The following is a 14393-nucleotide window of genomic DNA, read 5'->3' as shown; positions in this document are numbered from 1 at the left end:
GACTGAGGGGTAGTAACTGTTCCTGAACCTGGTGGTGTCAGTCCTGAAGCTGATGTACCACTTTCCTGATGGCAGCAGCAAGAAGAGAACACATCCTGGGTGGTGGGGTCACTGATGATGGTGCTGCGTTCTGTCTGTTAACTTCCCAGTTGATTAAAATACCAACCTCCTTTGTGGGGCCTAATGGAAAGCCTCCTGGAAAAACTGCATTAACCACATCCATTGCTTCCTCCTTGTCTATTCTATTGGACACACATTTAAGAAATCCACTGATAGTCGATCATTATTTTTCTTTGATAAATCCCAGAGATCATCAGATACTTGGGAATAAATGGAATTCAGTCTCAAGAACATTTCAAATATATTTTATTTTTAAAAATTAAATATTAGTTCTTTATTCTGTTGTATTTCTGGAAATTATTTCTATTTTCTATGAAGAGTATGTTTTAATTTCTTTGTTTCTGTATTTTCCATTATAACTTCACCTGCTTCCAAGAGTAAGGACTCACCTATGTCTTCACTAGTCTTTTCCTTTTTGCATGGCAATGAAAACTGTTGAAGCCTATTTTTACATATTTTCCTAGTACACTATTTGATTCCGTCTTCCTTAACTTTATCAATTTCTTGATTAATATGACACCTAGTTTACACGTAAGATGCCTGCTTTGGTGATTTTATTTAATAGAAATAAATACTGGATAGCTTCACTTTGGAAAGTAGAACTTGAACACCGCAAGGTTAATGACAGGATTCTTGGCATTCATGTCCATCGATTAAGTGCAAGTTGATAGGGTGGTTAGATAGGCATGTGGATGTGGAGAGGATACTTCTTAAAGTGGGAGAGTTTAAGACCAGAGGACACGGCCTCAGAATAGAGGGGTATTATTTTAGACTGGAGCTAAGGAGGAATTTCTTTAGGCAGAGAGTGGTGAATCTGTGGAATTCTTTCCACAGTTAAGGCCAAAACTTTATGTATATTTAAGGCAAAGATTGATAGATTTTTGATTGGTCAGGGCATGAAGGGATATGGGTGGCTGGGGGGGGGGAGGGGAGATAGGAGACTGGGGCTGAGAGTAAAAATGGATCAGCCATGATGAAATGGTGGAACAGACTTAATGGTCAAATAGCCTAATTCTGCTCCTATATCTCATGGTCTTATGAAAGAGGGTTCTGTTAGAAGGAGGGTTTAGATTGATCTTGGTGTAGGTTAAAGAGTCAGCACAACATTGTGGGTGGAAGGGCCTGTACTGTGGTGTTATGTTCTGTATTTGTAACATTGATGCACCATCAATAACTCTCAGAGACGAGAGGCGAGATATAGGCTTTTATTGGCTGGAAGAAAGAACAAGCAGCAAGTGACCACCACACAACATCCTGGAGACTGAGGCCGGGGCTGTGCCTCCAATCGCCTTTATACCGGGGTCCATGGGAGGAGCCACAGGAGCAGTCAGCGGGGGGTGGCATGTCCAGACAGGTATATGTAGTTCACCACAAACTCTCTTGTTGGAAGTGATGCCATGATGTTATTTGTATCAACATGAGGAACAGACAGAGCTTGGATTGATATTTTATCTTGAGATTGGCGTTGCTTCACTCTTACATCCGGTTGACAACATAAACCAAGACTTGAATCCATTGCCTCATCCCTTCAGAGGCAAGTTGCCAACAACTGAACTTAGACATGACACAAGATCATCTAGCAGCACACACAAAATGTTGAAGAACTCTGCTAGTCAGGCAGTGTCAATGGAGGGGAATAACAGTTGACATTTCAGGCCGAGACCTTTCATCGGGACTGGAAAAGAGGGGAGAAGAAGCCGGAATAAGAAGGTGAGGAGAGGTGAAGGAGGACAAACTGGCAGGTAATAGGTGAGGGGGATGGGGGTGTTGTGAGAAGTTGGGAGGTGACAGGTTGAAGAGGTAAAGGGCTGAAGAAGAAAGAATCTGATGGGAGAGGACTGTGGACCATGGGAGAAAGAGAAGGAGGGGCACCAGAGGGAGGTGATAGACAGGTGAGTAGAAGAGAAGGGGTGACAAGATTGAAGAATGGAAAAAGAGAGAAAGGGGGTGAAATTACTGGCAGTTAGAGAAATCAATGTTTATGCCATCAGGTTGGAGGATACCCATAGGGAATATGTAAACACGAGGAAATCTGCAGGTGCTGGAAATTCAAGTAACACACACAAAATGCTGGTGGAACACAGCAGGCCAGGCAGCATCTATAGGGAGAAGCACTGTTGACGTTTTGGGCCAATACCCTTCGTCAGGACTAACTGAAAGGAAAGATAGTAAGAGATTTGAAAATAGGAGGGGGAGGGGGAAATGCGAAATGATAGGAGAAGACTGGAGGGGGTGGGGTGAAGCTGAGTGCCAGAAAGGTGATTGGCAAAAGGGATACAGAGCTGGAGAAGGGAAAGGATCATGGGACAGGAGGCCTAGGGAGAAGGAAAGGGAGAGGGGAGCACCAGAGGGCATGGAAAGCAGGCAGAGTGATGGGTAGAGAGAGAGAGAAAATATGTGTTGCTTTTCCAACCTGAGTTTGGCCTCACCATGGTAGTAGAGGAGACCATGGGTAGCCTCCAGGTAATCCAGCCTTTTGAGACAGGGTGAAAGTATTGACAAAGTGGTCCTCTGCATTGTGTTTCAGGTATAGCACTTAGTCATTTAGATGCTTTTTATTTGGTACTTTTAATAAGTTTCTAGTTAAAGTGAGTTGGCACAAATTTACTTTAAATCTTCATCCTGTCACTGTAATTTTTCTCTTAAAAAATGATATGTAACTCTGATATATCATTATATTTATTTGCTGTATCCTCCAGGTGTTTGATGCAGGAGACTTTTCCTTGTTATGCTCAGTATCCAGTGAGGGTGACCAGTCTTGGACTGGGGGTGAATTCATTGATGCTGATAAGGTTGTTATTTGGACTGAAGATGGGAGTAGTTTTATCTACCGACTGCCTTCAAGGTATTTATCTTAAATTTTAAACTTTTTTAAGTAGTGACTAGTATTCAGCAATAGATGATCTTTGTCAGTTTTTCATTTGCTATTAGATATTGGATTCATTTATTTGTCATGTACATTGAAACATATATTGAAATGCGTTGTTTGCATTAATAACTGACACAAACTAGAATGTGTTAGGGACAGCCATTCTGGTGCCAAAATACTACGCCCACAATGTTCAGCAGAACAACACAAGCAACGTCAGCAATACAACAGCAATAGCAAAACAAAACCTTATCCTCCTATAAACTCATGGTTCCATGAACATCAAAGTCTTTAACGATGCTAGTCATATCAAAGCTACTCTGCTCTCATTCGCTAATGACACATGACTTCCATCATCGGTGCATCTACTGTGTTGCAGCTGCATCATATTTTCCCAGTCCAGATCTGATCAATACCAGTGTCTATTTCAGGCATCATGCTTGTTCTCAGCGTTAAAGAGTGTGATGGATAAAGAATAAATAAATCATAAAAAGACAACCAATGACAGTCTTCATAGAAAAATATTAATTAAATTTGACAAATTTAAGATAAAAATGGACTTTGCCTTACTGTGGCATTGTTAATCAGTAATTTTCACATACAGTACTGTGCCAAAGTCTTAGTCTTTCTCTCTCTCACACACTCACGCTTGCACTCAATTTCTCACTCGGCATCAATAAAGTATTATTATATATATGGTGCCTAAGACTTTTAAGCTGTACTGTAGTAATTTTATGTCTTGTACTGTTGCAAAGCATAAATATAAAATTCATGACGTATGAGTGATGATAAACCCGATCCTGATAATTGGTCTCTACTGTGGACTGAGAGTGGGAAGTGGGCAGGAAGAGGGGAGTCATGGATGGGAAAGGAGAGGGGAGGGTGCAGGACATACCAGAGAGATATTCTGAATGATCAACAAACCGAGTTTTGGAATCAAGTGACCTTGTCTGCTGTCTCTGGGCTGGCTGTGTGTGTCTGGACCTGCATCACCCACTTCCCCAGCAATCCTTTCCTACCACCTGTCCCATACCCCTCCCACAGCCCTCCACCCTCACCATTCTCAACATCTTTTGTTCCCATCAGATTTACAAATTTGCTGTTTGCTTGGTATATTGACAATTACAATATTATGCAAAAATACTCAGATACCCTTGCTATATATATGTACTTAAGACTTTTTCACCATTTTCCTTGAAGTGTAACCACAGAGATTGTATCAAATGTATGGGATCTAATGATGTATCATTTTAAATTTGGAATGGCATATTTTGGCTAATGTACAGATTGTAAAATTGTGCAACTACTAGTATATACTTGTAATTTATTATATCAGTGCAATTTTTATATCATCACTGTTTGTATTTGGATCTCATATGCCCCTCATTAGATATTAGTGTAGTAACCTCCAAAAATATTACCATTGCAGGTTCTTTAAAACAGTTTTGAATTTATTGATAGGAATATAATTGAATGTACATTCAGCTCTTTTTCATGTTAGAAAATCCCAAAAATTATGTTGTGTTTTTACTTATGTTGTAGCAAAGTGTATTGGATTGAGAAATTGTACAATGTATTGTAACGATGTACAAGAAATAAAAGTACTTTGTTGTTGTTCCCCAATAGCTGTTTACCAGCCAGTGAGTCATTCCGCAGCAATGTTGGCAAAGCTATTGAAAATTCCATTCCGCCTCTACTGTATAATGTTTCGGACAGGAAGGATAAATCTGTAAGTAATACTTTTTATTCAACAAATAGATTTAAGTAAGTAAATTATTTATTTCGTGCAATATTTCAGCTTCCTTAATTTTTCAGTGCATTTATAAAGGTCATTCAATCTGGAAACAGAATGATTCTAATGTCAACCTGAACTTGATTGAGAGCTAAGGTCTCTGTTCTCTTGACATGATCTATCAATCTTAAATTATTTCACTGTGGATTTAATCAGGATCTGCCAGGTATCAGTGAGAGAAGGCTTTCATGCCATCAGCTGCAGCCAGACCTGAATCCAGTTTCCAAATATAGGCTGCCTTCCAAATATGACCTGTGCCATTGCTGGAGTTTTAAGTGAATTATACTTTATACAGGTAGATTCTGATATGGAATATTTGGTCACTTTGAATAATATCTTCAATTATTCAGAACTACTTTTTAATGATCTGTTATTCCTACCATTCCTACTGTAAAACCATTGTTTTTGCAGTAGCTACACTCTTGCAGTTCAAAGTGCCTGGACCATTCTTCATTGAATCAAAGCAAGGTTTCTGAGTCAAAGTAATCCAGAATACCCAGCAAGAGATCAATAAATTAAAAAAGCCTAGCTTGAAGGAACTTAATTTTCTATTATTTAACCTTATGGATTTGGATCTTGTTATTTTAAATCTGTCAAATTTGTTTATATAAAAGTTAGATTTTGGAAGTTTTGTTTTCATCTAATGAAATGGTTTGTATAAAAGTTGCCTATTTTATTTGTACTACTGTTCTAAGTCCTGCCTATCGGTGATGAACTTGGCACCATGCCCTACATCAGCTTTGGCTTAATGACAATATAACAATGGAAAGAACTTAGAATTAGAGACAAGGGGAATCAACAAGGGGAGGAAACCCAAATTATTTGTCGGACTTTTAACTTTTGCTTATGTTTTGGATGCCAATTTTATGCTTTTAATGTGAGTATTTTAGAATCTATAGTAAATATAAAGCAATAAGACATTTGGCCCATACTTGTTTTGGCTCTTTGTTGAAATTCAGTCCATTCCATTCACCTCCATTGCTCTAATTATTTTAATTGATGATCCAATTTTCTTTAGAAGAACTTGATTAACAATTTTCATCCAAGTTGCATACATTGAGTTCCAAATATAAACAACTTCAGTCTAAGATGGAAAAAAGTATGTACCTGTAATCTTTTGCACATCATTTTATATCCTTGTGCTTTGGCACTTTAACATGTGCCAGTGGGAACAACTATCTGTTTACCTTAAGCCCATCAAGATTTTGAACACTTCGAACCAAGTCTCTTCTCAATCTGCTCTCTATCCTTGCCTTTTCCTTTCTAACCTTGCTTTTGAAATTTGCTATCTGAGAAAAAAGAATAATGAGGTAGACTTCCCAGTTTGTTCAGATAGATGGGGAAGAAACTGTTCTTGAATCACTGTGTTAATTTTCAGGCTTCTTTACCTCTTCCCTGATAGTAGTAATGAACAGAAGCAATATCTTGGGTGTTTAGGGTCCTTAATGATGGATGCCACCTTCTTGGTGTCTTGAAGGTGTCTTGGTTGGGTTGAGCCCGTGATGGAACTGGCTGAGTCTACAACCTCTTCAGCCTCTTTTGATCCAGTGCTTTGGACTGTGATACAACCAGTCAGATATACTAAATCTTCTCAAACTGCTGAAAAGTAGAGCCACAGGCTTGCTGCCTTTGTGATTCCATTAATGCGTTGTGCCCAGGACAGATCTTCGGTGATGGTGACACCCAAGAACTTAAAGCTGCTCACCCTTTCCACCATTGAACTCTCAATGAGGACTGGTGCATGCTCTCTGACTTCTCCTTTGTGAAGTCCACCATCAATTCCTTGGTGTTACTGATATTAGTTGTTGTGACACCATTCAATGTGCAGTCTGTCGTACTTCTGAATACCCCTCATTGCTACCTGTTCTAGCTGAACTAATGTTTCATGAGTTTAAAATAATATTCTAATTTTTGTGTTCGATACCACATTTTATGAAAACCAGTATCCCATATGCCTTGCGTATTGGTGCGTTACTGCATTTTGCCACCTGTAAGGATTTGTACACTAATACTCTGATCTCTGTTTCTGTATGTCTTTTAAAACTGCACCACTTAATCACAGTATGTTGTTTTATTCTCATTTATTCTGCCAAAATATATTATTTGCATCTCAGCACATGAAATCTCATTCTCTGGACTTCCCTGCATCATCTTATGCATTATCGCAATCTTCCTCATTTACCACATTATCAAGTTTCGAGTCATCTATGCTTATCCACATCCAGGTCTAAATCATCAGGATGTTATATAAAAAAAAATTGTTGTAGTTCGTGGAACTACTTTTTGACTGATTGGGTCATATTTGAAATTTTCTGTCTTTCTGGCACCTTTCCTATGTGCCGGCAGGTTTTGAAGATTGTAGTAAACCGTTCTGCAATCTATGTATTCCATTCAGTGACTTTTCCAGTTAACCCCTTTTAACAATTTTCATCTGATCCATTATCTTTTCTGCCTCTCCTTCTGAGGTATTGATGATAACCCTTTTTTCATATAGTATTCCAATCTTGTCCTAGTTCATTGAACTTTCTGAACTTTAATCACTACATCCCTGCCTCTTGCCTCTTATTACTTGTCATCTATAGAAAGCTTTTGGATTCATTGTTATGTTTATCACTTATCTAGTCTCTTACTCTATGCCAGTCCTGTGCGTTCTTTTTGATCCTCCTCTCAACTTGATCTGTTTAGTCTTGCTCTGACTGGAGTATCACATCTTTTTGTTTCATCAGATGTTCTACCTCCTTTACTCTTGAGGGACACATCTTTGTTCTGCCACCCACTCCCGTGTAAAGGATCATTCCATCTGATAATATATCCATCATTCTCCTAGAATTTGATCTGTCAGTAAATTTGATTGCATTTTATCCTAGTTTGAAATCGATCCCATTGAAATTAAGAAGATTGACTGTAGTTTTCTTCATGGCCTTATCTTTTTGTAATGATACCACCTTGTTTCCCAAATGTTCTCCCACTGAAAAATGGTCTACTTATTTTATTCCCAAGATTTAGGTCCAGAAATGTCTCCTTTCCATACCTCCACAAAACAAAGTTGTTGGGAACAAAAATTCCTTCCCTCCAATCTTTACTCTAATGTTATCCCAATTAGTATCAGTAATTGAGGGTCCCTGGTGTTCTACTCTTGTAAATCTCTGTAAATGCTCAGCATATTTGCCCCTCTATCTCAGCCACTATTTGTTAGCTCAGAGAAAATACTTATTCATATGATAGTGCGATGATTTTTTAAAAATTACATGAACAAGCTGATGCTGCCTTTTTAATTGGACACCCTCTCTTTCTCCAACACATAACATCTTCTTTAATCAGTATTACTGTCTGCCTACTTTTCGCTTGCTCTTCGTTGAAGCTGGATACTTTAAAACCAAGTATGTTAAGCACCCAGTCTTGTCCTATGTCTTGCTGAAGTATTTCAGTGCTTGTCACTGTCATATGTTCAGTTGAAAATTTGTGGTTAGTAATAGACGTAATGATATTGGATCATAAGAAAGACATGAGAGCAGAATTGAGTCATTTGGCTCATCGAGTCTGTTCCACCCTTCCATCATGGCTGATATCCCTCTCAACTGCATTCTCCTGCCGTCTCCCTATAACCCTTTACAAATCAAGAACCTATCAGTCTCCACTTTAAATATATCTCGTGACTTGGCTTCCACAGATGTCTGACAGTGAAATCCACAGATTCACCACCCACTGATTAAGAAATTCCTCTCATCTCTGTTCTAAAGGAAACTTGTTTTAGGGCTAGGGCGACCAGACTGGGTGACAACTTTTTTCCTCAGGCTGTGAGACTAATGAATATTCTGCCACCTCTGAGGTCTATTCACTAGGACAACAAACAGTTTACTCTTTACCTGTGCTGTGCGCTACATGCATTTGAATCATATTTTATTAATTTGTGGTAATATTTTGGTTTATGTGCTATGTCTGATATGTTTTGTGGATGCGCCACGGTCTGGAGGAACGTTGTTTCATTTGGCTGTATATACAATCAATAAACTTGAACTTGAATTTTAAGTTTAAAATTGTGTTCAAAGCAGGGCACTGATCAGTGTGAGGAAGAATTAGTTTTCAAAGAAAAGATATGGAAAAGGTCCTCAAGATGGCAGCAGAGCAAAAAAGAAACTCATGTTAGAAATCTGAAATAAAACAGAAAATGCTCAAAGTACTCTACATCTGTGGTTAGATGGATCTGTGTGAAGAGAAAATGGAGATGATAATTTTCTTAGTGCATAAGTTCTGTCAGTATCAGCAACAATAGGAAGGTAAAGTTGAAGTTTCACAGTCAGACTTTTAGAGCCAAGGGAAGATTTTGGAACATAGAACAATACAGCACAGGAACAGGCCCATTGGCGCATAATAGCTGTACATGATGTTAAATTAAACTAATCCATTCTGCCTGCACGTGATCCATACTCTTTGAGTTTATTAACAATGGCATTTTATCTTAACATTACTTATTCTCTTCACTAAAAAGGTAATTTCAGTGGTTTTGGAGATGTGGATTATGAGAAATAATTGGGGGTGCCTTTGTTACATAGCAGTTAGCACATCGATATTATAACCCAGGATGTTCAGGAGTTTGGAGTTCAATCCTGTAAGAAGTTTATACGTTCTTCCTGTGACTTTGTGGGTTTCCTCTGGGTGCTCTGGTTTTCTCCCACATTCCAAAGATATACCATAGGTTAATTAATTGTTATAAATGGTCCTGTGATTAGGCTAAGATTAAATCGGCGTGTTGCTGGGAGTTGGGGCTCATTGTGGCCAAACATCCTGTTCTGTACTGTATCTCCGAATGAATGAATAACTAACGGCCCAATAGAAGGATGTGAGGCTTGTGGTAAGGGAGCTGAAGGGATGAGAAATCGACGGTGGATTATATAGAAAAGTCAGAGACAGCTTTTTAGCAACCTACTAATGTACCTTTCTTAGAATTCAAAAGTAGCCACTTGGTGGCTCTTGCAGCAATCCAAAATTAAACACATTTGTTTTACAGAAAAATATAACCAATTTTTACAAAAGATGATCCCACACATAGATTTGACTTGAATGAGCAATTAAAGTACCATCGTAGAGTATTGTATGCATTTTTAAGAAGGAACTACATTTGAATAGAAAACATTTTATTCAAATTTTGACTTTGTATTTTTTTTCAATGTATTTTATAAGTTACATTTTTGTTAGACACAGTAAAGAAGATTGTAACATCTTGAAATACACTAAAATGTATTCTTTTGAGCTACTGCATTTCATAAGGACCAGGGTTGAGGCAATTTGAAAATGTCTGCTGAGATGTGAAATGACAAAGCAGCATTGCCATTGGTTGACCTGATATAGTGTCTATTTTAATAAGATCAGTGAAATTTGCACTTGCTTGTCAAGGTTTGGAGGACAGGAGTAAATATTATATAAACAGTTAGGGGAAGTAGTAAGTCATTACTTATTTATCTTAATAGCAGCAGTATTTCAGCATTATTTGCAGAAATTGAAGCAGAGTTAGTTTTCTTTGTTGGAGAATGCAGTTTTTGCAGTCTTTGTAGTTAACCAGCAGGGGATGCTATGGCATCACCAGGGCTATGTATTGTATGGTATTTGTAGCTTTAATATTGGTTTAAAAAAAATCCTCTCCAGAATTGTAATCTTGGTTAACTGAGGCAAAAAGCAACAGACAAGCAGTACAAATAGCAAAATGTCATTCATACCCTCAAACAGAAAAACAAAACACAAAAATTCTTGCAGCATCTTCTCGTTAACTAGTTTGATGGGTAGCATCGCGGCTAGTGTGGCGCTATTAAAGCTTGGAGTATTTTGGAGTTCAATTCTGGCGCCATTCTGGAAGGAGTTTCTATATGTTATCCCTGTGGAATATGTGGGTTTTCCCTGGGTGCTCCAATTTCATTCTACAGTCCAAAGCCGTACTGGGTAGGTGAATTGGTCGTTGTAAATTGTCCCATGATTAGGTTAGGGTTAATTTGGGATGCGGCATTGTTGGGGCGGCTTGGCTTGAAGTGTCAGAAGGGCCTACTCCACACTGTATCACTAAAAAAAAACTAGAATTTCATCATTCCAGGTATTACTTAGGAACTTGTTTGCAATAACTCCTCAATTTGTAGATTTAAAATAAGAACATAAGTAGTAGCAGGAGTAGGTCATCAAGCCTGCTCCATCATACAATAAGATCCTGGCTGATTTGGCTATGGACTCATCTCCACCTACCTGCCTTTTCCTCATAACCCTTAATTCCCCTACTGTGCAAAAATCTATCCAACCTTCTCTTAAATATATTTACTGAGGTAACCTCCACTGCTTCACTGGGCAGAGAATTCCACAGATTCACTACGCTCTGGAGGAAAAAAGTTCCTCCTCATCTCTGTCCTAAATCTACTCCCCTGAATCTTGAGGCCATGTCCTTTGGTTCTAGTAAATCTCAGAATAAGCTAGTATTACTGTTTTTTTCCCCCCTAGATCATTTGACAACAAGAGCAGGTTATTATGTATGTATTGTGCACAGTTTCCTTTTTTTTGGGTTTGGTGTATGCAAATTTGTTGCTGATTATAAATTAAGTTTACAAATAAAATCCAAATTTATTCATAGATTTTACAGACACTCTCATCCTTCATTTTAAGATTAAAATAAAATTCTTTTCCCAATTGCAAATTATTAATCATAGTTGGGATCATTTGAAGGATCAGTGACATTACTTGCTTGTTGTTGCTCTGTTCTCAATATCTGCATTGTTAAGCATTTGAGCAGTTATCCTAAAACATGGTTAAGGCCACATGTTCAATAAAACACAATTGGATAAATTTAATCTTTTGGACAGACACATTAACATGGGTCTGATCATCGATAATATTTTTGTGATTCGTGACCAATGAGTTGAGCAGATAATTTCCTGGTGGTATGAAATGATGTTAAAAAATTCAAGATTATTTAATGTAATTTCCAGAACAAGTGTAAAGGAGAATGAAATAATTGCTATTCAGTATCTGATGCAGCACAAAAGGAAAATAAAATAAGCTAAAGAACACAAATTATAATAAAAGTGCAATAAATATGAATACATAAGATAGCTTATATACAATGATTGTACATCCATAAAGTGACACTAAGCACAGGAGTGGCTAATGGGTGGAGGTGTTGATCAGCTTTACTGCTTGGGGAAAGTAACTCTTTTGAGCCTGGTGGTCCTGACGTGAATGCTATGTAGCCTCCTTGCTAATGGGAGTGGAACAAACAGTCCATGAGCTGGGTGGTTGGGATCATTCATGATGTTATTGACCCTTTTCTGACATCTTTCTGTATATGTGTCATTGATGGTGGTTAGGCTAATGCTGGTGATGTGTTGGGCAGCTTTGACTGCCAATGGGACACAGCAGATTAATAATTTGGCCTGTTTGTGCTGTAGTGTTCTATTACCCCATCTTCCTGCATCTTTAATGGTGATAAGTGTTCCTCTTGTTCTCATTTACCACGCCATGGCCCTCCATATCCAACACATCGTTCTCCACATCTTCCACCATCTCCAAAGGGATCTTACAGCTAAATACATCTTTACTTCCCTGTCCCCACTCTCCATTTTAAACAGGGATCACTTCCTCCGTAAGTCCCCTGTCCATTCGTCCATCCTCACTAATCTCTATCCTTGCGAATGAGAGAAATGCTATACCTGCCCATTCACCTCACCTCTGTTCAGAGCCCAAACGGATCTTCCAGTCAAGGCAACTCTTCACCCATGAGTCTGCTGAGGTCGTCTTTTGTAACTGGTAGTCCTGATATGGCCTCCTCTACTTTGGTGAGGCCTGACATTAATTATTTTGAGTTCAAAGGAATGAACTTGCTTGCTGAGGGTGTCCTGAATCTGATCAACGAAACCTTGTAAGATGCTCTGGTTTTGAGTGTTATAATTGACTAACATGAAGGCCAGCACAATCCCTGCTGAAAACTGCTGAGAAAACAGATACAGGTGGCCCCTGTTTTTCGAATGTTCGCTTTGCGACAGCTCACTGTTAGAAAGACCTACATCAGTACCTGTTTTCGCTAACCAAAGAGGATTTTCCCTTTTACAAAAAGAAGATGCCCGCTTTATATGTATATTTACCCCGAGAAAGACTACCATGACCCTGAAGCCTTGTGCGGGCAGTTGTGTGTGCATGTGTGTACGTGTGTAGGTGTGTACGTGCACATGCGTGTATGTGCCGATTTTTTTTTTTCCCTCTCCAAATTGATTTTGGCTTCCTGATTCTGATAAGTGAAACTACACCATACATACAATATTTCTACTTTATATAAGCTGTGTATTTATCATATCATTCCTGCTTTTACTATATGTTCTTGTTATTTTAGGTTTTATGTACTATTTGGTATGATTTGGTAGGTTTTTTTTAGGTCTGGGAATGCTCAAAAACTTTTCCCCATATAAATTAATGGTAATGGCTTCTTCACTTTATGATATTTCAGCTTATGAATGGTTTCATAGGAACGCTTTACCTTCGGATAGTGGGGGAAACCTGTATGTTCAAAAGCTAAAAAATCTATATAACCATTTAAAACTTAAATGTGAAATTGGAAGCTCCTATAAAATTTTGAGGCTGTACCCTCAAGTTCTGGATACCCCCACCATAGGAAACATCCTCTGCACATCCACCTTATCTAGTTTTTTCAACATTCGGTAGGTTTCAATGAGATCTCCACGCATTCTTCTAATGCCAATGAGTACAGGCCTAAAGCTCCCAAACTCTCATCACATGTTAAACCCTTCATTCCCAGAATCATCTTCATGAACCTCCTCTGGACTCTCTCCAATGACAACACATCCTTTCTGGGATATGGGGCTCAAAACTGTTGACGGTATTCCAAGTGCGACTTGACTAGTGTCTTATAAAACCTCAGCATCATCTTCTTTTATATTTTGTTTCCCTTGAAATAAATGCCAACATTGCATTTGCCTTCTTTACCACAAACTCGACCTGTAAATTAGCCTTCTGAGAGTCTTGCACGAGGACTCCTAAGTTCCTCTGTACCTCCTGAGGTTTGAATATTCTTCCCATTTGGGTAATAGTCTGCACTATTGTTCCTTTTACCAAATTGCATTATTGTACATTTCCCAACACTGTGTTCCATCTGCCACTTTTTTGCCCATTCTTCCAATTTGTCTTAAGCATTGCCACAAAGCTATCAATTCCATTATCTAAATCATTGACAACCAATGTGAAAAGTAGTGGTCCCAATACTGACCCCTGAGGAACACCACTAGTCACTGTAGCCAACCAGAAAAAGGTCCCCTTTATTCCCACTTGCTGCCTCCTGCCTGTCAGCCATTCCTCTATCCATGCCAGTATCTTTCCTGTAATGCCATAGGATTTTATCTTGTTAAACAGCCTCATGTGTGGCACCTTATCAAATAACTTTTTGAAAGTCCAAGTAAATGACAATCACTGCCTCTCCTTTGTCCACCCCTGCTGGTTACTCTCTAAAAGAACTCTAACAGATCGGTCAAGCAAGATTCCCCTTTACAGAAGCCATGCTGATTTTGACTTCCTTTGTCATTAGTTTCCAAGTATCCCGAAACCTTATCATTAATAATATACTCCAGCACT

The 14393-nt window shown here is 38.6% G+C and overlaps 1 protein-coding gene across 2 annotated transcripts in view; it reads left to right on the top strand.

Annotated features, from left to right (window-relative positions):
• The window catches only part of LOC132405011 (WD repeat-containing protein 7), a 574145-nt gene that overhangs the window by 64991 nt on the left and 494761 nt on the right, over window positions 1–14393 (top strand). For both annotated transcript variants that reach the window (XM_059989685.1, XM_059989684.1), the window contains exons 9-10: window positions 2820–2965; window positions 4616–4718. In XM_059989685.1, coding sequence (XP_059845668.1) covers window positions 2820–2965; window positions 4616–4718 — 249 coding nt within the window. The remainder of the gene's footprint in view (window positions 1–2819; window positions 2966–4615; window positions 4719–14393) is intronic.

The sequence above is a fragment of the Hypanus sabinus genome, chromosome 14, assembly GCF_030144855.1.
Source record: "Hypanus sabinus isolate sHypSab1 chromosome 14, sHypSab1.hap1, whole genome shotgun sequence".
Lineage (NCBI taxonomy): Eukaryota > Metazoa > Chordata > Chondrichthyes > Myliobatiformes > Dasyatidae > Hypanus > Hypanus sabinus.
This window is presented reverse-complemented; position numbering and strand designations above follow the sequence as displayed.